This window comes from Ascidiella aspersa, chromosome 1, assembly GCF_963924565.1.
Source record: "Ascidiella aspersa chromosome 1, kaAscAspe10.2, whole genome shotgun sequence".
NCBI lineage: Eukaryota > Metazoa > Chordata > Ascidiacea > Phlebobranchia > Ascidiidae > Ascidiella > Ascidiella aspersa.
Window position 1 is genome coordinate 35,195,550 of NC_139447.1, and position 24,403 is coordinate 35,219,952.

At 37.5% G+C, this 24,403-nt stretch overlaps 2 protein-coding genes across 2 annotated transcripts; one reads left to right on the plus strand and one right to left on the minus strand.

Moving 5' to 3' along the window:
* Nucleotides 1–1,984: 1,984 nt before the first annotated feature.
* LOC146170254 (NTPase KAP family P-loop domain-containing protein 1-like) lies at nucleotides 1,985–23,738 on the minus strand. The gene is made up of 13 exons (XM_083387989.1): nucleotides 23,690–23,738; nucleotides 23,126–23,290; nucleotides 11,983–12,116; nucleotides 10,974–11,375; nucleotides 10,207–10,431; nucleotides 9,008–9,151; nucleotides 7,752–7,833; nucleotides 7,009–7,130; nucleotides 6,409–6,534; nucleotides 5,228–5,461; nucleotides 4,135–4,278; nucleotides 3,433–3,546; nucleotides 1,985–2,815 (listed from the first exon to the last, which is right to left on the minus strand). Exons 1-13 carry the CDS (start codon nucleotides 23,736–23,738, stop codon nucleotides 2,528–2,530), a joined length of 2,229 nt encoding a protein of 742 aa, XP_083244115.1. The 3' UTR covers nucleotides 1,985–2,527.
* Nucleotides 12,594–21,773, plus strand: LOC146170255 (transcription factor RFX4-like). The gene is made up of 11 exons (XM_083391752.1): nucleotides 12,594–12,716; nucleotides 13,224–13,427; nucleotides 13,870–13,883; nucleotides 14,617–14,726; nucleotides 15,432–15,607; nucleotides 16,173–16,338; nucleotides 17,773–17,969; nucleotides 19,564–19,719; nucleotides 20,140–20,334; nucleotides 20,640–20,778; nucleotides 21,424–21,773. The coding sequence occupies exons 1-11, from the start codon at nucleotides 12,594–12,596 to the stop codon at nucleotides 21,771–21,773; spliced, it is 1,830 nt and encodes a 609-aa protein (XP_083247878.1).
* Nucleotides 23,739–24,403: the final 665 nt, after the last annotated feature.

Below are 24,403 nucleotides of genomic sequence, written 5' to 3' on the forward strand. Positions count from 1 at the left end.
AGCACAAAAGAGGCATTTTATTAATTCTTTTTATGATAAATATTACAGTTTTGTAATATATATATATATTTTTTAGGGTTAAAATCAGCACTCATCCTCTTGCCAATACACATAAAATCTATTCCGGGCTAGTACTGATCCCCACTCAATTGTCTGGTAAGCGCCCTTTAAGCAAAACTTACTTGTTGTAGTCAAACCTAAAAAAATTATACCTAATTTGCCAATGACTTCAAACATGATTTAAAAGACATTGTTCAACAAAATACATTTTTGGTGTGTAATTATCGCACCTGGAATATATGGATGATTAAAACGAGATCTTACAAGTACACGGCTGAAAAAATTGGGGTGAGCGGGTACAATAAAGGTCAAAAGCTCACCCTGCCATTATAGCATGGGACAACCAGGTGCAATTCATTTTCTAAGGGTACTGGTCTAGTCTGCTGAAAATGAAGTCACAAGTGAACTTGTCAGACTTTCCATAGTGGTCAGGTGCAAGTCATGCAACTAAGGTCAAAAGTGTCCTCTCCTTACTATGAGAAAAGGGACATTTTCATTTCTTTGGGGTCTAGGTTGAATATGTATATTACAACAGACGCTCGCTCCTCTACATATATGTTGAAAAAACATTGCTGGTGCAATTGCCATACTTTCCATACTGGGCTATTTTATCTGGACGAGTGCTAATTTGTAAACCCACCCGATTGGTGAGTGCAAATTTTAATCAACCCATTTATTGTAAATTCTAAAAAAAATTTTGGCGCTGGTCTAGAATCCTACCACAATGCAAATTATTTGGGTTAGGGTGCGGGGTTAGCGTTTGGGTTAGGGTGGGTGAAGTATTATTATTAAATAATGAATATATTAATACTTGACCCACCCTTACCCAAACACTAACCAACACCCTAACTCAAATATTGCGTGTTGTTTTAATAATGTGGTAGGATTCTAGACCAGCGCCAAAATTTTTAACATCACTATTTAAGTAGCCTTTTCCTTAATTACCCAAATGACAAACTTTTAAGTAGGAGGTTGTAAAAAATATTTTAAAATTAGTAAATAAAAGAATGGAAACGATCCACAAATTTGCTAATGTAACTGTAGCATTCACAAAATAATGTTCGTTTTTTATCCAAAAAGTTCTATGGGGTAATGCAAATTCAATTTCAAAAGCACCTTTCCTGTAAGAAATGTGGGTGAACTGTAAATATCCTTATTAACATTGGAAAAACTATGCTTATAAAGTTATAAGTCCTCTTAAAAAGTTTTCACTAACTTTGAAAAACAAACATAGGTTTATAACAGGGTAATCCCCTAACAAAAGGCAAACAGAAACTTTCCCCTTTCCCGCCAATATTTATTTAGCGTTTAATATACAAATAGGGCAACATTAACAACGTATGTTGTCATACTTACTACTATTACACAACTTCTTGTAATTGGTATAAAAAATAAAATGTTTTTAAATGACAGTAAGGTTAAAAAATACTACGCAGCGGCCAGCTGATGTGTAAAATAACGATGGATGTTTATGTTTTCCACAGCACAAGGATAATATAACGCATACACGATAAATCAAGCGCTTCCTGTAATATTCGTTAAAAACAAAAATAATATAATGCAGTACACTTAAAAGTCGAACAAATAGCAGTACGAAAAGACGCTAAACAACAGTTTACAGATAATTAATTCAGAAATATTTATAAAACGATACTTTTTTCCGGCAGTTGCAACCGAAAGCAATATATAGGTGTCAAGGAGAGGTTAAATGTCAACAAAATCAGTAAAGTTGGCTACACATTAATGTATGTTCTTTGTATAACCCGTGACCAACGCCTTGATGAAACACACCATACAGTTTTTCACTCGCTTTTTAAAAATATTAAAATATATTTTTTTAAACCAAGCCACATGCTTCGGGACATTCTACCGCGTCCCCTTACACAGATAAATCGTGTGTCTAAACACCATACCACTATTGCCCCAACTATATTTTTATGGCTAAAATTCAAACTACAATGGCGCCTCGTAGGCTAATGTTAGCCAACGCTATATATAATATTATACTTTACATGGCCTATTATATTGATTTTGAACGAAACATGGTATTCTGAAACAAGTCGGCGCGCAATAACAGTAAAACGTTACCACAATCAGGGCCCAGCAAACTTGTATAGGCCTATGTCATAGTCGGTAAGCAGATTAATCTGAAAACCACTGAAACGTAGGCGAAGTCCGACTAATAAACTTTTAATCGTAGTGTCATTACTCATTCGTTGTAAATAGGTAAGCCTATTTGTTTATGTTTTATATAAAGTCGATTTACTTCTATAAGGTAACAGCTTCAGTGTCAACTTATTAATTGCCTACCCAGCGTGCCTTGTCTTTTTCTGCATCGATAGGCGGTGTCCCAAACGAAATACTCGTAAAGTTCCAATTTTTTGCTCCCCCACTAACAAAAATCGGCTGGCTACGCGACTACAATAGACCTTGCATTATGATTTTCTCTACAAACAATGCCGGTAGACTACACGCGATCTTCGTGCAATTCGGGAACCCCCGCAAATGCGGAGACCTCGTCTCTTCCGACCAAGTGAAGATCGTCACCCGCAATTAAGCTCCTGCGCTTGACTTTGTAGAAGTTCTTCAGGGCGGCGATGTGATCTTTGGCGGCCAGCCAGTCTTCCAGAGTCATTTCGATAAGGCCCCTGAGTTCCTTGGGAGATGAGAGGAGCAGAGTGGATCCGTCGAAGTTATTCTCTCGCACTATTTTGAGGTATTTGTCCAATTCGCCTTTGAGGCCGATTAGTTGTAGCTGTAGACAGAAAGTGGATGATTTTCTAAGCAATTGCTCTTCGGTGTACTAGTGATACGGAAGCCATTATCGTTGGTCAAAAAGCAGCTTCCGAGGGGCTAGATCACACATGTTATTAAAAAAAGTTGTATTAACTGGAATAATTTGGTTATAACGATATTAAAGCAAGTTACTTTATCGGTTCGTGAATCATGCACGATTGGACCACGTAGAGAAAAATGTGTGTTAAAAAATAGATTTTTTAAAGTCAATTATTTTTGTGCTGTCTTGATTGAGTCGAAAACTGAGTGAATTTGTGTTCCTCCTGTGCGATTTTGAGGTATTGTTTTTAGGTTTCTTTCACAGCCAATTAGTTTCAGCTATAAAAAATTAAGAAGGACTATAACGACGATGAAGCAGATTTGTCAAAAATACAATGCTTCAAATCTATATTTCACGGTGACAAACCTTTGACCATTGTCGGCCTTTGAGACTTTTCAGACTTTAGCCTATATCTCAAAAGAAAAAACATCTCTTACGTATAGCTCGTCTTCCAAAAAAATGGATATTTGCACTAGCTTCATTTAAGAGAGTGATACGTGGTTTGATGTATCAAAATAAATAAAATAAATAGGTACCTCGTTGCAAACATCGTCTACAGTCCATTTTTCCAGTGACTTTTTGTTCCTCCATCGGGTCACGTGTTTCTTGAACTTGGGCATATTTTCGACCCTTCGAATAGCGATGGCGTTCTGACAAAAACAATTTAGAAATGAAGGTGTACTGTACCAAATTGAGTTGGGGTAAAATTTAGTATTTAGGTATAAAGAACAAACGCAGAACAGCAAAGATCAAGCATGCTTGAATATTAAAAATAAAACAGCCTTGTCAGGGGGAGAATATTTATAAAATTAAGCACATTCAAAAGATACTAATAAAAACGAACTTGAAATCATAAAAAGTGCCATCACACTGAAATTTACACACGCCGGTTAACAAATATTCGTGGTCAAGTTTCGCTTTACCTTAGTAAGTCACCAAGGATTTATTATATATACCTTAATGACTTAAAAGTCTAAGTCAAGTCATTTGTCCAAAAGACCTACGTCAAGCCAAGTGATTTGATTAAAATCACTTAAGCCAAGTCTAGATACTAAAGTCAAGTCAAGTCAAGTCGTTCAACAGAGACTTTAGTGCACTTAAGTCAAGTCAAGTAATTTGATTAAAATCACTTAAGCCAAGTCTAGATACTTTACCGAAAGTCAAGTCAAGTCATTCAACAGTGGCTTTAGTGCACTTAAGTCAAGTTATATCAGCATTGGGAAGCTAAAGTAACTCACTGCAATGATTCGACGCAGCGATCGGTCTAGGTTGGTTGTGTAGGGGAGAAAATCCTGCAGCTCTTGCACTGTGAGTTGGAAGTTGGCCATAAACAGGAGGAATATTTCCGGGTCGCCGTCCAACTCCAGGAAGTTCTTCCAGTCCTGCAATAGAACAGTTTAAAATCCACTTTTATTCGCTGATCTGTGTAGGTCGGAATTAGCAGGAAAATACTTTGACCAAAGGTTTAGTCCAAGGCAGGATAAGGTATGACGTAATGCTTTAATGCAGCTACGCGTAACAATAAAGTATATTGTATGTAGTTTTTAGGCATCTATTGACCTAGGAGAATAAATCTAGGAATACTTGACCCATCCAACAACGCTTAACCCCTACCCCTACCCCAAGTCAAAATAAATAGCTGCAGTCAGCATTATGTCATACCTTATCCTACCTTGGATATACTTTATCCTGCCTAAGATTTGGTCCAAGTATTATCCTAAGTAAACAATAGCCATCTTGAAGAACTGATCGTAAAATATCTAAAGCAGGGCTGCGGAGTCGCTTGAAAATACAGATTGTTGTTGTATATTGTGGTCAGGTAAACGCCAGAAAGGTGCTGGAATTGTCTGCAGAGTACGCCTCAAGTTTTAAATACAATGTTAAGCCGTCATTTTTTAAGAACGATAGAAGTATGAAACAGATTACATATAGATTTACCGACAGACGTGGAAGGCAATTAGGCGAGTGGCTTTGGACCGTTTTTTTTTATCACGCCCCTTTATAATTGTTATGGGGCTTGCTCCCAGTTTTGAAACTGATGGCCTACAAAGTGCAAATTCTAGAGGTGAAACAGCATTTGATGGAATACTTTCCAACTGTGTATTGCGGATGGATGAATTATATTAGCCTCCTAATAGGTAATTACCTTACTTTAAATAGCTTATTCTCCTAATACGTAAATAGCTTATGTACAGAATGTAGGAGCCAGGCTCGGGACTGAACGAAATCGCACATTTGGCCGGAATCGGACTCTGGTTAAATTTTCGGCCGTAATCGGGACTCGTGGTATTTTTATGGGACTCCGTAGCCCGGACCCTAACACAAGCTTACCGTAACAGCGGTAAGATCCGACATGGCGAGACGATAGATGTCCAGCAGCTTGGAGGTGGGAGAGAACTTGTAACTGCTTACTGGCTCCAGTTCGTTCAGCTGCTCGCTGTCTTCGATCGTCTGCCAAATGCAGCTCAATCTGAAAGGCCACTGGTCGGCTAGAATGATCCAAGGCACTAGCCTTACCATGCACGAGTTAGCCTTATTACGGTTCACAGTCTCCATCATGCGGTACTGTATAAAAATATGGATATTTTACAGAGAATCTTGGGCGTCGCAGCGCTGGTCTAGAATCCTACCACAGTTTTAAATCAACGCACAACATTTGGGTTAGGGTATGAGTTAGCTAGAGCATTTGGGTGTGGGTGCCAAAACCCACACCAACCAAACCCAAACGCTAACCAAATATTGTGCGCTGTGGTAGGATTCTAGACCAGCGCCGGCGTCGCTGTTGAGGCCGCTCCCTAATGCTAGTTTAAATATATAAGCATTGTTTTTATGTACGGAACTGTTGTAAAGACTAAACCAACGCTTATCCACTGATTGCCTATTGCATTGACTTGAGTCGTTTGGGCGCCATGACTTATTTTGACTTAAGTCAAATTACTTGACTTGGATTCATTTAGGCAAAGACTTGACTTAGCGAATTTCTGCTTGTAAACAGTTTTGCGTTACGTTTGTGTTGTTTGCTTATCAAAGTTATCGCACGCACGGTATTAGGACGGACCCATGGTCTAAGCAACATTATGTGCAAAATATATTTGTTTGTTTTTTCTTTGCATAAACTTGTTTCAAAACTTGTAGCGTAAAACTAAATTTCATGTTTTTATACCTTGAATGTTCACAGGGCGTATTGAACCAAATACTAACACAATATTTGAAGCAATAATATTTATTCGAATTAAGAGACTGATGATGCCATATTTTGTAGCGAAATATATTTCTCTAAAAAAAGACTAGAACTTATTAATGACAGACTTTAACTAAGAAAGGAAAGTCTTAAGAATATTTGCTCCAATTTGAAGCCATTGTCGTGATTTACGTCTAAGGGCGAGGAGATATCTTTTTATTTTCCACATTAAGTTTGTCACAATATTGGGAGGTCTGGGTATTATAATCAAGCAAATCCTCTTAATTCGAAACTATTTATACAACACGCAAATTGTATTTTTCGTTCTTACCGCTAGTTGGGTGGAAGAAAGAATCCTGAGCACTCTAACTTCGTTTCCGTCAATAAACGAGATGAAAGACGGGTTGTCAAGGAAACAGTCACGGATTGCTTCCCAAGATTTCTCGTAGTCGATCGACTGGAACGAGATTGAAAAATCAAAACTAAGACTTTAGGTTTTAATTAGTTCATCCAAAATATAAGGAAATACATGGCTCTTTGTTGTGTTTGTTAGCTTGCGTGTTAAGAAAAAAATTTAGGCCTAATTTAAAAAAATATTTTTGTACAGCAACCAAATATGTCTATTTTTATACGGCGAAATAAATATTTCTGTAATTCAATTTATGCTTTTATAGCTCTTTTTACTGACAGTCTATATTTAGACTGATTAAAAAGCTAGAATAGTTTTATATTTTTAACTGTCTGCGGGATATTTTATACAATGCGTTTGAGCGAAATTCAAGGTTTATACAGTTTGCGTTTCTGTAACTGTAGAAAATGTAGGTTTGCCAATACTAGGCGATTTTCCACGTAATTTCTATCAACGTTATATTTCTGGTTTGCATTTAAGGTTAATCACCTTGCAATTTGGTAAAGAGTTGCCGTCACTTACGTCACTGCTTGGTTCCTTTCGTTCCTGTCCGGCCCTGATTTCAACCAATGGGATTTCTTCATCCTGCCTTTTGGGGGAATTTCCGAGGCGACGGGGACTCGATGATGGCAGACCAAGGCGATCTGGATTACAAGGTTGCTTCTGGTATTTGTTATTATACACGCGCAAGTCCCCCTTTTGTAGCCAATTTTACAATACAACAACTTGGATAAGTTGAATATGGGTGAGTATAATGTTGCTACAAGGTAAACTGTTCAACAATGGTAGCTCTTCTCAAAGATTTCCTTAAAAAATTGGCGTTTCGACGTCTCTCGTAGTTTTTTTCTTCATTCAGAGTAAGGTTTTGGTAATTTTTGCACCTCTTAGACTAATTTCCATACCAAAGAGCTTGGCTTTTAACTACATACCTAAATTTGGTGTACCCTTGTATAGCTTGCCTAGAAAATTAGAAAGCCCGTTATACAATGGTGGCAATTTGCATGCCAAGTTTTATCCCTATTCAACCATGCTTGAACTGGCTTTATTGTTTTCGTTCAGTTTTTGACTCGGTAAATTCAGAACTTTGCTAAAAGTGCACTGTTTTTTTATGATTGGTCCCCTGGCCTGGTTATTCAAACATAGGTAAACAAGTAGATCAGTAAACAACCTTTTATTTAACTTCGATCTGACCTTCGTAGCACGTAACAAAGCTTGCCTGCTATACGGTGCAATCAAATCACGAATCGGAATCATATAGCACTGACCTTTCAACCGACGAATGTAGTTGTTGGTGAGGACCAAAAACATCTTGTTAGTTTCGTCCAGTGAGGGAATGTGAAAAGGAAGCTGAAAGTAATAAAGTAATAACTTACAGTTTATCAACTTTACCGTCCTTATCGGCGTACAGCCCCCCCAAAAGTTTCTTTTTTACTTTAGTGGATGGCCTTAAACGCAGCTTGTCTTTATCCATGTTAGTTTTAAATGTATCTTATATATTTATTTAATATTTTTAATATTTTAATACTTTTTACTATTTATTTGTACAGATAAACTGATGATTCCATTTATATAGCGAAATGTATATTTATGTTTAAAGTTTTAGACCTTGCTGACTGATTATATTGGTCGAAGCGGTTTTTATATGCTCTTGTTAAGATATAATTTATTTTAGGTTTAGAATCAATACATTGTTTTGTGAAAAGATACTGGTGGCTTTATTAACAAAAAACGTTACTGAAAATAAAAATAAAACTTTTTTAGGCTGTTTTAGGCATTTTAGACAGACAGGTAACTTTAAATAACAGAATAGCTATTTAACAAAAATTACGGAACTGTTTGACACAGTTTTTTTTATCGTTATTTTACCAGTTACGTTACTTTGTTAGTGTCAACTCCAACTGGTGGTGAACACTAGATTCGTTCTGGACACTAATTCGTTAACACAGTGTCACACGAATTCGGCAATTTTTAACGGTCGCGCCCATGAGGGCCACACACAGTGTTGTAAACAAGACATTTTGAAATGACTTATAAGTCCTAGTCAAGACATTTACAAATAACTTAAAAAGTCAAAGTCATTGTCATAAAAATAAAGTACTGAATTAAACTAATAAAATTGTTAATAATGAACAATAATTCGAAATAAATTACAGAAACGCAACATTTGGCAAGCAAATTGTTTTACGTGCCAAAATGGAACAAAATAACGCTTTCAAAAAATATTTAGTGACAACACCCGACTTTTACCCAGATTATACGATACAATGGCTTAAGTCAAGTCGAGTTATTTGTCAAAAAGACTTAAGTCAATTTAAAGTAATTTTGGTTAAAAAACGTAAATCAACTAAGTTAAGTCATTTGAAAACAGTGACTTAAGTGCACGTAAGTAAAGTCATAAAGTCAGTGACTTAAGTGCACGTAAGTAAAGTCATAAAGTCATTGATTTAAGTCATTACAACACTAGGCAAAGGGGACACCAACTTTTAAACGCACTTTTTTTCTTTTAAATTCACTCAGTTACCTCAATATGTTTCCGGAGGTAGGCGTGTCCACTCTTGAGGGAGCTGTTGAGGGCATTCTTGACCACCGAAGATACAATGTAAGGGTCCATGGAAATCACTTGAACGTAAGGTGAGTTAGGGGCGTTTTGTAACAGGGAAACCACCTAAAAGACGAATACAATGTTGGAAAGTAAACTACAAAACATTTTTCGAATTAGAAAAAGCATTAATTTTTGTGTTGAAACAATCGCAATAAGTTAATCCTAAAAAAAACTTATTTAATTGCGTTTTTTGTTGTCCAATATAGTCTTTATGGTAGCAAGATCTAATTTGTTGGACAATCAACAAAAAAGTCCAAACATGGGTCAATAAAGTTTTAGAAAAAGTTTTACATACAACGAAGTCTTACTGCAATTGCATCTGCTTAGATAATGCATATGTGTAAATTGGATACTTTTGTTTAAGTTGCGTACTTTATATATTTCAACGTAGGGTTTAACAAAATTACACTGGGAAATTAAAAAAAAGCAATCTTATTTGCTGGAAGGGTCTGAATATGTCTGCCATATTGTATGGATTACAGATAAAACAAGTAAAAAAATTATTATTTCATAATAACCAACAGATAAGCAATATTAAAGTACATTCCATGATGAGATATAGCCTACCACAAAACAATGAAAGATGCACAAACATATGTATAATGTGTGTTAACAACTGTGATCTAGCCCGTTTAAAGCTGCTTTTTTGACAAACCATTACGCATGAATGATTAGTACGCCGAAAGCCATCGCAGACTCACCGAATCTGTCGATCAATGATTCGAGCAAGACAGGCTAGAAAAACAACAAGCCTGCCGTGAGGTTCGAACCAACGACTTCCGGCCATACCGGAACCGTCGCTCTACCAACTGAGCTACACAGGCTCAGAGAGGAGCGAGTCGGGAAACAACCCGGTAGTTCGAACCTCACTGCAGGTCAGTTCTGTAGTTTTCAAACAGGATGCACCAGGCGACAATGGGAGTTTCCCTCTAAGCCTGTCTAGCTCAATTGGTAGAGCGACGGTCCCGGCTTGACAGGAGGTCGTGAGTTTGAACCCCACCACAGGCTAGTTGTTTTTCTAACCTGTCCTCCTTGCATAATAATAGTTGATCAACAGATTTGTTGAGTCTGCGATGGCTCTCGGTGTGCAAAACAACAAAGAACATTCCATTACCGACCTGAAACAACGACATCATCTTCTCGCTCGACAAGATGTCGACGTCATCAATCAGTAGACAAATGCGTATGTCCTGCTCGGTCACGTGACTTGCGTACTTGACCAATGAGGTGGTGTAGAAGATCTCGGTCTTGACGCTGTACATGAAGCCCAGTTTCTTGCTGAAGCCCGTTTCAGTAGCCTTGTCCTTGACTTTTTGCGACTGGGATTTTATCAAGTTCATCACCTGTATAAATCGGACGCTTGGTAGATTTCTTAAACAAGAACTAGACACCAAAGATAATGCAAAGTTAGTGCGGCTTCAAAGCTCTATTTTTAACTCTGAAAAGTTCCAAAGTGGCATAGACAAATATTTAAGGTATTTTTTAAGTCCTACTTTAGACATTTCCAAGTATAAAATAGCTAAAAGATTAGAACATACTTTCAAATGCAATTTGTGCATTTAAAAAAAACGCACTATTTTGCTGCGTTGTATGATTTTTTTATTATATCATCTAACCCTGGAATTTTTGTTAATGTACTTAACATTTTTGTCTATTTTGCCAGGGAACTTTTTAGAGTTAAAGTATCAATCAGTAAAAATAAACTTAAAAATAACGGAAATCTTGATGTGATTTTGATTCGCCAAAATCGAAAAGTGTATTATAATCTCAAAAAATAATTTAAAATCCCAAACTTGACTTTACTCTCAAGCCTCAAAACTGTAGTTCTAGCTATAAGTTTTAAGAATTTTTTTAGTTTTAGCTATGTTATCTAAAACCAACTTACCATTTGAACGGCGCCACTAATTTTTGTAGCCGCGCCCAATCCGAGCATAGTAGCAAGGCTGGTCGATATGATAGCGGCTGTCAAATCGGTGCTACCCATAGTAGCCGTGAAGCTAGGTACACCGGTGTAGTTCCAAATCAGCACCACGATAAGAATCAGCAGCATAACGAACAGCAAAACCAGCAGGGCCACAATGGCCACTTTCCATCTACGCTTTTGGTCTTTGGTTGGCAGTTCTTCGGGCGGGGTTAGGAACATTTTAAGGTCCATATCTGGCTTGTAGTGCCAAGCGCGGAAGAACTTGACCGACCATTTGCCCAAGCTTCTTTCGATTGCGTCAGCTATGTGAGTGATCAAGCCCGCCCAAATGTTATCGCTGCCCGCGTAATCAATGATGCTGAACTGGAGATATAAAAACACAACACAAAAATAAGATATAGAAAAAGCGAGCTTCATAAGTTTGTCGTATTCCGCGTGATGCAGTGTTTCTCAGTCTATGGGACGCGACCCAAAATTGGGAGGCCGTTTATTTTGGTTTGGTCGCCGACTGAACTATTTTTAATATTGGATTTGTTCTTCAGCAAGATTTTTCAAAAAATTTACGAAAGTTGCGAAAGCAATGCGAAAGCAATGCGAAAAAATGACCTATATTTATTAAAATTGGCTTTATTTAAGCTACTGTAATATTTATTCTTCACTTGACAAACATAAAAGTAATGCAAAAACGAACATAAAACAAATGTTTAAAAGTTTAAGCACTTCAAAATGTTGGATTTATTAACCAGTGTAGCCTACTGGTTCGGATTGCGATATACCGCGTGATGCTGCATTCGCAAATATGCTACATAATAAAGCTTTCTTTTTTATTTATCTTAAGTCATTACAACACTGGTGTTTGTAACAAAAAATACAAAATTGTGAGTTACAAAAACAAGATTTTAAACTTGGCTGTTTATCAAATCAACAGAGAACTAAAAACACACATAATGATCGACTGAAAGTAACTTACGTCCACAAAGATGAACTTTACATCTTTAGACTTTGGGACGTTGAAGTTTGGGTGAAAGAAAAGCAAGCGAAAAAATACAGTGAAAAATCCAATCCTCATATCCGAAACCGAATTGGTGACCTTTTTTACGCGGTCTGCAAAATAGAACGTTGGATAAAGGTTTTAAAATTTCTGAGCAAGTTGGTTAACAAAAATTAAACCCTGGTTAAAATTAGGAGAAATATACCTTTTTACTGAATTAAAATTCTAAAACAGAGCGTTGATAAAATAACTATTGTGATGTCACAATGGATTCGTTTCGTTTTAAACTAGAAGGCTTTGTAACAAAAATGTAAACAGTCTTTATAAAAACTAGCATAGATTAGCCTTAATTAGGCCAATTTAAAGTTTACAATGCAACAGGAACAAATTAAGTCGCTAGTTTTAGCGCCACAATCTAGAAAAGAAATCGCAGTGGTCGATGAGCATGGCAATACAGTCGGTAAATTTTCAAGTAATTATGCTTCATAAATGCTTGAACAGCATTGGAAAAGTTTTAATTTTTTTAAAAACTATCGACAGGCATGCTGGTTTCGCACTACCAAAGTCCAAACACTGTCAGTTCTAGGGAGATGGGTTTGCATTTGAGATACCCGCTTCCGTGCAGTAAGCAGGCCAGCATTTCGACCAACTGGCTCAAGCAGAATTTCGAAGAGAACGTTTTAACGAGCGTTCCAAGAAGCGTTATGTTTGAGGTATTTTGAGTTAGTTGTTGAAAATAAGCATCTACTTTTCTGGTTTTATAACTCGTACGTTTTAAGTTATGACACCAGTTAGGCGTTATGTTAGTCCATGTATATAGTTTTCGCATAATGGTGATAGAATTTTGGATAATTTAAGATGCAAAGAAAATGGCCAAAGTTTAAGGGACTGTATACGATGTGTAATTTAGACTTGCGAAAAACCAAAAAGCTAACTTGGTTTGCCGAAAATAAAGATTATAGTTGTGCGAATCAATCATTTTGTAAAAAATCGCCTTAAATCCTTTAATTTTTTTACGTAAGAAACGAGGCATTTTTAAGTTTAAAAAGCTTTTAAAGTTCAAAATAAGTGAAGAATTTTATTTCCCTTAAAGCAGTGGTTCCCAAACTCTTTTGAGTACGACACAAATTAAATATATGTTAGTTTTTTAGTGAATTTAGTCAATTCCTAACGTGTGATAAACACGTTACTCTAAATAAAATACCGTTCATTTCGCGCAGCACTACTGCGCCTACTGTCGCCAATCCGCCATAAAGCCGTTCAACCAAGCCGTGTTCGGCAAGGTGGTCCGCTCCTGCTTTCCCAACCTCACCACACGGCGTCTGGGCATCAGGGGACAGTCCCGGTACCACTACGCCGGACTTTGCGTTAAAGCCACGTCACACTATGCGCCCAAGTTTCGGGTGGCTGGAGAAAGACTCAACGTGCTGCGCGCTAGCTCGTAGGTGACGTGTTTTATCGTTTTGAGACTTAAGTCCACTGTCATTTGCACTATGGTCAACAATGCATTGCTAATTACTTTACATCAGTGCTTCTCAACCTTTTTTCGCGGCAACCCAAATATTGAGCGTAAGTATGACGACTAAGCTTTGGCGACCCAATTGTTTTTTCTTGTAAGCGAACAAAAAATGGACTTTAGCATAAAGAATTTCTAATTTTATTAATTATTATACGACATTATTTGTATTACTTCCTTAATTTTCCAAATTGAGAAATCTTTCTTAGAACCAATCTTGATCAGTATAAGCATGTGAGCGACCCAACCAAATCAAACAGTCACCCAATTTTGGGTCGCGACCCATAGGTTGAGAAGCAACTGCTTTACTATGTTGACATTTGGCCAATTCTAGTTTTACCCCAAGCCAGTCAAATAGGGCGATGTACCACTTAACAAAAACACAGTAACATAAAAAAATGCAATTTTGTAAAAAAAATAGCCATTTTTAGTTAGTAGATTGTTTTTGTTATGTATGGGTAAGTGTGGCTCCAGGTTGAAACACTTATTGTGAGCATGTGAATTAAAATTGGAAATAACTTGTCTTGGCTACGCCAAAGTCGACAAAATGTATTTTAAAATCCTTTGAAAATATCTTGCATTGTTCAAAACAATTGTTATATTAGGCAAATTGACATGCATACATTTGTTCAATAGCGTCAGATGCTATGTGTCTCCAAGCAGGGGTTCTACGTTTTTTTTTTCGCTGACCCTTAAGTTATTTTTATGCTTTGCACGGACCACGGTAGGCATGAAATTTGCAGAGATTTCGTCATTAATTGACGTCACAATACAAATAGACATCAGAAATCTGCTGATTTCGATCCAAAATTTGTAAAAGTGAAATGGAGTCTAAATACATTCAGTGCTAAACCCCTCAGCTTTCATTAAAACTCTTTTCCTTGAAAAATTGATTACTTCTTAAACATGTATAATATTTTAATTTGGTTTTATGGACCCCCTGAAACTAGTTAACGGGCCCCAGATTAAGAACTCCTGCCCTAAAGGGGATAGTCAACTAAAAAAGTTCGCCTAAATAAAGTCTTCGAAATATTGGGTTTCCATTTTTCTTTTGTTCTGGTTGTTAGATCACAATCGAACAAACAAAAACTTTCTAGAAATCGTCGTCGCGAAGTCGCCGCCAACGTGACGATAGACGGAACAGAAGACACGACCATGAAAGGACTCATACCGATGGTCTGCGACCCACCTTCGTCAGCCAAAAACGGTAAGTCCTAACTAGACCATAATGCTTATAAACTGTTTATTTTTACTAATGAATTCGCTTGCTAACTCTGTCTTTCTTACACACAATTAATTTAGAATGTTTTCATACTTTTATAAATTCACCAAAAGCTTGTAGTAGTCTGATATGTTCAAACGGCGTTAAAAAGAAGAAAACAAAACACTGTTGAAACAGCATATTTATTTTCAATATGAATGCTTATTGTTGGTCACAGAGAAATGAAAAGATATTTTTCCAGCATATTTTTAAAGAATGATTTTCCTAAATTTTTAAACCCTAGTCTTTCGATTCCACAACTACATCCTCTTCCTCCTGAGAGCAACTGATAAGTACCAAAACAACAACTGTCACTGTTGTAATGACATGACTTGAGTGCCCTTAATTCACTGCTTTCAAATGACTTGACTTAAGTCATTTGGGCAAAATAACTTGACTTGACTTAAGTCCTTTGGAAAAAAAAAAGACTTTGTTTTTATAAAATTGACTTTTTTATGACAAGGACTTGAAGTTGATTTGCTCTAATTATGACTTGACAAGGACTTTACTTGTTTTTGTTTCAAAACGACTTGACTTGGACTTAAGTTATTTCACAAATGACTTGACTGGGACTTAAAATGACTTGTTTACAACACTGAAAACTGTATTGGTAATAGTTAGATCCTTAATAAGATTTTCCTCCTCCTGTAGTTTCCTCCAGCTCCTCATCCCTCGCCTCCTTCATCCCCCACTACCCACGAGGAGAGGAGCTGATCCTTCCTCCCGGGTGCTCCCAGCGTGCAGTGAGCGTCTTCATCACTTTCTACTCCAGCTTCAACCAAAACCTTTCGCTCCACATCATCGGCCTCGACTTCCAAGCCACGCTGGTGAGCTTTAAATTAAACTTCAGATTCTTTTGCAGTGTTGTACTGACTTAAATCACGATTTTCAAATGTCTTGATTTGACTTGAAGTCGTTTGACCAAAATTACTTCACTTTGACGTATATGTTTTTTATTTTTGGTTTAAATTGCCTACGGTCGGTTTGCCAATTTACTTAGTTTAAAGTTTATTTTAATGGTAATGGTGACTGACTTGAAGTTTACTTGTTCTCATAATGTTTTGACTCGGTCAACTTACTGCTGCCGAAATATCGGCTTATAACTTCGTTTACACCAGAAGGGTAAATTTCATATTTGTTTGATTTGTTGCCCGGGGAAACTAACTCTCTATTTTAACGGCTAAAGATTAAACAATACCACAAGTATGGATTTTTTTTGGCTGAAGTTTAGTCTAAGCATTAATGTAACTTTTGTATAATCATTTTCAAAATGGCATATTCTTTTTATTTTCTAAATATAATCAATTTAAATACAAGAAAGAAAGGAAAATCCAACAAAAGATACAGTTCTTTCAACTCGGAGTCAAATTTGTGATTTCCTGTGCTTAACAGCGTCACCTGAAGAGCTTCGCAAGTAGCATTCCACAGGAGTGTTCGGAACTGATGGGGAACCCCCAAATATGCAACATCATAACGCTTTGTGACGACATAATGTACCAGGAAGCGACCGACGCTTTGCTGCCAAACTGTCTCGAAACACTGACCACCGAATTTAACGGTAAGACGATTTTGTCTACTAGACTTTATGGGGCTTCCTATTAATTATTATATTAATTTTTAAAGGTTTGCATTTAATTTCTATTTTTACATTTATTTGATGGTTTCTTGGTACAAAAAAGTAAAAATAAAGAAGTTATCTTAGTTTTTATTTCATTTTTTGTTTTGTTTACCTATTCTATGTATCCCTGTCGCTTTTGTGCTTTTACGCTTTGATTGTAGGGCGTGGAGATTTAAATACACGTTACAGAAAGTGTAGGTTGGGGGTTCCCCAAACCTTGGGGTACTAACTAGTTTTAGGGTGTCAATGAAAAAAGGCCTAGTAGAAAGTGTGCAATTTTAAAAGCGAATCATTTTTCAAAAGAAAAGAGTTTAATTAAAAAACATTTAGCACTCAATGACTAAGTTTTTCGCATTTTTTTTAGCACTGAATGACTTAGTTTTTCGAAAAACGGCAGGTTTCCGAGGGTCTACTTGTTTTATAACATTTATTTATGACGTCAGCTCTAAAAAAATTATGCCGAACCTGGTTCACACAAAACAAAATGTAAAAAAAGTTATATCGTCCTTAACCAACAAAATCTTGGTTTAATTTTTCGCTTTTTATTATAACACAGTGTTATTAGCAATGAAATCCTAATTCTAATTTATATATATTTAAACATAGATGATTTTTTTTAACATTCTTGTTTTGGTTAGCCTTGTAAAACTTAACTTTTCCAAACGAAATACCTAGAGTAAACAGTGGAGAAAAAAAATTACGTGGAGTAGACAGAAAATATTTAACACTCCCGAGATAAATTTGAAACAAAATGCACTGATTAATGACCAAAGATAAGCTAAACGATTTTTTTTCTCGCGCCATGGACCAGACTTGACAACTGGATAATTCTAGTTTTCTAATTCAATGAATTAGAGCAAAATGCGGCTAATTCTAATTCTAATCGATTTGTGAATTGCTTGTGTGCTCTAATTCTAGTTCTAATCTAATTCGAATTTTACAAAAAATGCTACTTTGTTCAACGGAATATTTAGACTCTTAGTCAAAACAAATAATTTGAATTAAAACTCTTTGGTTGGAACGACTTGTATGTCATTTTTACAGTCTGAAAAGCAAATGCTACGCCAAACGGCATAACAAATTAGCACACAATTTGAGAAAAACTAAATTTTCTAATCTAATCTAATTTGGAAAAACTGAAATGCTTTAATTCTAATCTTTGGAGCAAATGGTTGGAGTCAACATTGTTGAAAATAAATAAAGAGCATTTGAAACGTTCAAAATGATACCTACTTCTGTATGGGTTTTGTAATTCTAATCTATTTTAATGATCCGAATTAAATCTAGTTGTCCAAGTCTGCAATGGACTGAGTAGAACTTCTTATCATTACCAAACCCAAACTGACTAAAACAACTTTTTCCATACACTCGCAGTGCTTGTGCGCAAGTTCGCCAAGTCGATGCCTCTCTGGATGGAGGAGACCTCCTCCTCCTCCCCCGAATGTGACGTCACAAAGGCGCGAGTGGGAGCGGCCAGGAGCTGGAGCGAGTCGGTCCGTAGGGTAACCACCCTATGTCACGTGGCCAGGGAGGCAAGAAAGACACTGAGAGACCCGGCAATCGCTTCGCAGGTAAATCAACGTAACTTTGTCAAAAACGACTGTACAACTTAATTTTCAGCTAAATTCGCTTTGATTTTACTTTTTTGTTTTTTATGTGTCGCACAGTGTGCGTTGTATCCTTTACCTAGTCAGCTTCGGTGTTAGGTCATATAAAAAGCAATATATATATATATTTTACATGTATTGTATATCACACTCGGTATCAACCAAATTAAATTCCAACGCACAACGGCTTCAAATTTAAATCACAAAGCGTAATTAAATTAAACAGCGAAACAATAAAAATAGCGACACTGTTACAACTGACGCTAAGCTAAAGCAACACAGACAATCGGATAACAGTAGGAACACTAATCGAGGCGATTATTTTTGCTTATCCTTCATCTTTAAGCCTTACATGTTAGAAAAACTAGCTTACCAACAAAATTTGTGAAGCAAGATTTTTTTAATTATTTGTGACGTCACGCATATGTTCACGTGAGCAGCGGTTCCGGGTGTGTCGCAAACTCGGTCATAGCGTCACCTTTGCGAAGAAGTACCTGGCGAAGCCTTTTCTGACGTATGGCACCAGGGCTTTGGAGCAGGCGTAAGTGTTAAACGGCTCCGGCTCCAGCTCCGGAGCTTTCTTTTATCATAGATTAGCTCCAGCTTCGGAGCTTATTGATACCACTGCTCCGGCTCCAGCCCCGGCTCCAGCTCCGTCAAAAACTGAGGTTTAAGGCTGAACGCTTAATTTGCAATATCTAGCGTTTCAAAATATTCACAAACGAAACACCACAATGGTTAGTTAGAAAAGGTGCGCCAAAGAGGCAACAATTCCTAATTTTGTGAAGAGTTGCTGTTAAATTATGTGAATTCAGCTATTAGTGGAAGGCTAGTAGCAGTGTTGTAAACAAGTCATTTTAAAAAAGACTCAAGTCCCAGTCAAGTTATTTGTAAAATAACTTAAGTCCAAGTCAAGTCTTTTCGAATAAATAACAAGTCAAGTCCCGGTCCAAGTCATCATTTGCGCAAGTCAAGTCCCAGTCAAGTCATAATTAGAGCAAGTCAACTTCAAGTCATGTCCTTGTCATAAAAATAAAACGTTAAACCCATTAGAATTTTAACTCGTATGATTATGAACAATAACTGAACTAAAAAATAAGGAAAAGGGAACATAGAGCAAGCATTTTGTTTTTTGTGCAAAAATTTGGACAAATAGCTCCATTTTAATAAAAAAATACTTAAAGAAATGCTTTATTTCAACCCAAGTCATTTGTTCAAAAGACTTTAAGTCAAGTCATTTGTCCGAAAGACTTAAGTCAAGTCAAGTCATTTTGCCCAAATGACTTAAGTCAAGTCAAGTCATTTAAAAACAGTGACTTAAGTCATTACAACACTGGCTAGTAGCATAGCATCTTATGAAATACATCGGAGCCGGAGCTATTTTTTAAACAACTGGCTCTAGCTCCTGCTCCAGCTCCATTTAAATTTCACGTAGAGCTCCAGCTCCGGCTTCACGCTCCGGCTCCGGCTACAAAGCCCTGATGGCAACCCTGCTATCGACTCCAAAGTCACTTAATCGTTGGTACACAGAACTTAGTGAATCCCTTGCTATACACAGCTGCTGTACGACCTCACGCACATGAACATGAACGACATAGTGGACCAATGCACGTTCGCCACACAGACAAGCAACAAGAAGATGAACAGGGCGAAGCTGATGAAGATACGAGACGAGGCAATGTACCACGTCAGCCACGTCTGCAAGCTTCTCAAGGTGATTTATAGGCCGCTGATCGAAACTTAAGCGTTTCGCTCGACCGTTTTTGTTTAGGATTTTAAAGCAATAGCTTGCGAGGGTTAGATAGGGTCAACCCTACGGCTACACCACGTGTTTAGATGACTTTTTTTTAATGGATATATCTTTGTGCAAAATGGTAACGAGGTTAAAGCCAATGCATTTGTTAAAAAGTAGTTTGCGGCGAAATTTCGTATGCTTTCGATCGAAAAGTCATAAAATATATATAGCAAAAAGTTGGCAAAACAAAAAACACGTTTTAAGTACTAATATTTAGATATTTTTTAGTTTCTGACAAAAAAAACGCAAAAAAATATATATACCGCCGTATTTTAAAGCCGGTCACACAATTTGACTAGAGGCTTTAGTCTTTGGGACAAAATACTTCCATTTTTACAGCATCAGTCGCCGGTCGAGGCCTACGCGGCCCACGTGGACCGAATCGTGGCCAAGTGCGCCGGCCTGAGGCCCGAGGTAAAACTGGGCGAGGAGGCCAACAGGTCGCGCAAGTCGCAGCAGCATTGCGTCGTCACTGAGAAGACTCGTCAGTTCGTAATGACCTGGGCAACTTACTCCAGCAAGATGCTCACTGAGGTGAACTAAACCGTCCTAACTTTTGTTTATTGGTCAAAACGTCATATTTCCTAAATTCCAAAACCGACTAAACTGCATATTTTGGTTTTCCGCAAGTTTTAGAAATAGTCGCGAATTTACTGTTTAAAATTCAACAAACGAGAACTGCGCACAAATCGGCAATGTTTGATTAATATATATTCATTTCAAGCTTAATGTCAATGAGTATTAAATTGCGAGTTCAGAAGCCTCCAAAATGTGTATTTCGCCAAATTAGTTGTTTCATTGTTTACTTTTAAATATGCATTGGCACTGTTACGTCACAGATCACGCTTAAATCGAGCGAATCGGTCGGCACCTTTCACCTGATTCTGCTGCTCTTCGGCGATTACGTGAATCACGTGATCTTGGTGAGACAACAGCGCGCCAAAAGGGTTCAACTGCTCAATTCAGTCATCAAGAAAGGTATAAGTTTTCCGATAAGTCCGGCTTCAAAAACCTAAGTTTGTACAGTTTTTTCGAGCGTTTTTTAACCAACTCGGACATTCTTTAGGTTTGTTATGTGCTGTAATATGTGATATGATTTCATTGTCTATTAGTCGGCACCCTACAGACAACAAACAGATTATAACAAACTTACTAGCATTTTGGGGTTGTTAACTTGAATCAATATTGTGATGCCTAAGAGGGTGTTGTTGCCTAAATTAGTCAAATATAAGAATTTGTAATATTATTATAAAGACGGTTGGTTGGATTTTGGGTAAGATGTAACACGTAAGCCAAATACCTCCAGCATAGTTAAGACGTTTCGAATTGTACAACAAACTTTGTAACGTCATAATAGTTTGATGGTGTTGTAGGATGTTTTGAGGGTGTTGTATGACGAACGACATATGTCACTGCTCATTTAGATTCATGACTTAATATATTTTTGCGCTTCTTTGCAAACATTAAAAAAAAATTCATGAAGAATAATAGCACAAGGGACAGCGAAAAGGCCTTTACGGCCATCAAGTCGAGCTGCCTATGGAACAATAGGCAATATGGTTTAGAGCAGACATTTTGAAAATAGTTTTTAAATTTTTAACGCCCTATTGTATCCAACTCTAGGCTCTGGCTACTTCCGAGACTTGCGCGCGTCGCAACAAGCCAACGGGGGCCAGGGGTTAAGGGGAAATCCCCCTGGGGTGCGACGGGACGGCTTCACAAGGATGCTGCAGGTTCAGTGCAAATCGGAGCCTCAACTAGCGACGCTTATCGCAAAGGAATTCAATCAACAGCAACAGCAGCAGACAGACCAGCAGCAGCAGGCGAATTTGTACGAACAACAGCTTGATAAGGAAGACTTGAACGAGCCTGCTGTGCTTGTGGAACCCGCATATTGCTCGAGCGATTCGTTTTTGTTGTACCCCGCTGATCATAGCGTACACGGCGCCGCTGTCTTGTGCAAGAAAAGTTAAAAGTTTTTTTTTAATTTTGCTATTTTTGCTGCCGTTTAAGGGTTTGAGTTGGTATTCTATGCATTTTCGTATTTGTTTTTTTATTATTCAACACTTTTTTTGCTGTTAAATGAAATATACTTGAGTCGGCGTTCCGTTTACCTTTCAGTTTTTGTTTTTCGTGATTTAGTGGAGAAGGAGCTAGACGAGAGCAAGTTTAAGTCTAATGCAGATTATTGTCAAAAGTAACGCATTGGGGTTGCCTCCTTACTATGCGGATGTATTTCTAGGGAAAAACGTTTACGCTGCATAATAGCATAAAATGGTAACATTGAACTGCATATGGGCCAAACAAGTATTTTCGTCCTGGTCAACGCATTTACACTCAGAGATTCAATACTGACATACTTCTATGATAAAGTAAGTTTTTCAATTTTGACTTGGTTTAATGTACATTAATTATAACCAACCAAGCATACATTGCATCTACAAACCCTTTAATCCAGTGATTATCAACCTTTTTGCGCGGTGAAGGTGACCCAAATATGTTGGTGATTATATTATCTTTAATAAGCGTTTTATTTTTTTGTGGCCCAATTATCTTCAACGAACGATTTGTAAGTCAACAAAACGTATGACAAATGGCATAAATAAACCTTAATCAACTTAATATGAGCCACGTATTCGTATTTCTGTCCCACAATATTCACAAATAAGTCTAACCATGTGAACTACTGCAATCGGCGACCTTTTTGTGTCGCGAACCATAAGCTGAGGAACACTGCTTTAAATTACCCGAAACGCTATAACTATAATAGTATTACAGTAATCCAAAACACAATTAGGCGCGAATCATGAATATTTTAATGACTTGTAATTGGGGCGCGCTTTTGTGGAACTCAATTCACATCCACACAGCCAGTACTACACATAGCGAACAAGGACACTTGATAACAATCGAAACCAACGAAAGAGGCGCTGGGCCTCAGGGCAATCTTACGTCACAATGGACAACTGCTGTTTCGCTGCTTGATATTGCGCCATAAAGCTTAAGCAGCAAGCCTGTCTTTCAATTGCATTAGCACTCCAGCAGGCTTTGCTGGATTCCTTAACAGCGGGACAATAATAACTTCTCAGCGTGCTCGTTTAAATTCTTGAGCAGTAAGATTAGAAACCGGCAATCGTTTCCACTCAGTAGCTCGAATTTTATCCAATAGTCTAGAATCTAGATAGTCAGAACTTATCTTTGCATAGCTCGCTTATCCAAACATTGGTATATATATTTGTTTTTCGCTAAAAACACGACTAATTTGAATTAAGCTGAACATTGCTTTCGTATTATGATATACAGAACAAAAAAGAACAACACCAACCTTTAATTAGCGTCAGCATTCTTGTTTTTCCAGTCCCCCACTTGCCAAATACCCCAACGGTCAGGGGTGGGGGCCTGTAGGCGATCGTGTCACCCAATACTTCGGCCATCCTCGAGTAATCGCTGCGTGCTTGATTTCCGGGTCTCAATCCACCATTGGACTTGACTGTTACCGATAACAAAATTAGAAAAGTTATCTTTAAGGCTTATTTTTAACCGGTTAGCAACACCACGCTTATGAGAGGACAGTTTTAATTTAAAAAAGGCACAGACTTACGAAGGGTCGTTTGGAAAAAGAAATTCCTAATGCAAATATCAAATACGGCCTGGAATTTCGCTAGAATATACGAACGACTTACACAGGGCTAGGAGTAAAGTTTGTGGTCTCGCATTTTGTTTAATTTGTCACCAAGGCAAACCATAAGGCTAAATTTTAGATAGTTAGTATATCCAGATAAAAACGAAGTGCGCAAAAACTAAACTTGAAGAAATAACAAAAAATAACATAATTGATCAACCATAACTTACTCGCGGCCTCGTCATTAAACAGCGGTCTGAGACTGACCTGTCGATACATTTGTCGTTCTTTGATTGCTGCTCGAATCCTGTTGCATGATGCTTAGCAGTCACAGTAGCAGTTTATCCGTATTCAAAACAGCAGCCCTCGTACTTAACAGCCTTGCCAGTCACGCTGTTGTCAGCAAAACATTGAGTCCTGTTTAACACAAGTGTCTGCCCAGCAGCGCAAGTGATTCACCTGTGACTGTAAACAAATTTGCACACTTTGCATTAAACTGGGTTGGCGGAAATGGCCACCAGGGCAAATTCAGATTTTGTATCGTTAAGGAAACATGTCAGTAGGAGCCTGCTGTGTTAGAGCATTTCCACAGTCACCCTTTTTTTTCGATTGCTGGTTTGCCTTCAAAGGCAAACACTACGCGAAGCGCTGAACCGTTACGACATGTATCTACGGCGTGTACATATTATTGTTTGACTTGTCCAGCAAGACTGTTTTATTAGTAAGCCCCTATTCTCCCTGATGCCTGCCCATAGTTAAGGCTAATCTGTGCATTTCCGAACTGCCAGTCAATTTAAGGTTAGCTAGCTACATGTTTGCTCAAGGAGGTTGGTTAAACACAGCGTAATTTGAGTACATCGTAGCCAATGTTTCACCACTACACAATGACTAAAATAGGCTGCTTTGAAAAGCAACCGCTTTACTGTTTCGCTTGTTTTCTAGTACTTTCCGTGCACTTTGAATAACTGGCAAAGTAACAAA

Coding starts and splice junctions, on each gene's coding strand:
- LOC146170255 (XM_083391752.1), top strand. CDS start 12,594: ATGGGTTTGCATTTGAGATACCCGCTTCCGTGCAGTAAGCAGGCCAGC. Junction 12,717..13,223: donor CAAGAAGCGTTATGTTTGAG/GTATTTTGAGTT, acceptor CATTTCGCGCAG/CACTACTGCGCCTACTGTCG. Junction 20,335..20,639: donor CCAGCAAGATGCTCACTGAG/GTGAACTAAACC, acceptor GTTACGTCACAG/ATCACGCTTAAATCGAGCGA.
- LOC146170254 (XM_083387989.1), bottom strand. CDS start 23,738: ATGCAACAGGATTCGAGCAGCAATCAAAGAACGACAAATGTATCGACA. Junction 10,432..10,973: donor TTAGTGGCGCCGTTCAAATG/GTAAGTTGGTTT, acceptor CGATTTATACAG/GTGATGAACTTGATAAAATC. Junction 2,816..3,432: donor TAGACGATGTTTGCAACGAG/GTACCTATTTAT, acceptor TTCTGTCTACAG/CTACAACTAATCGGCCTCAA.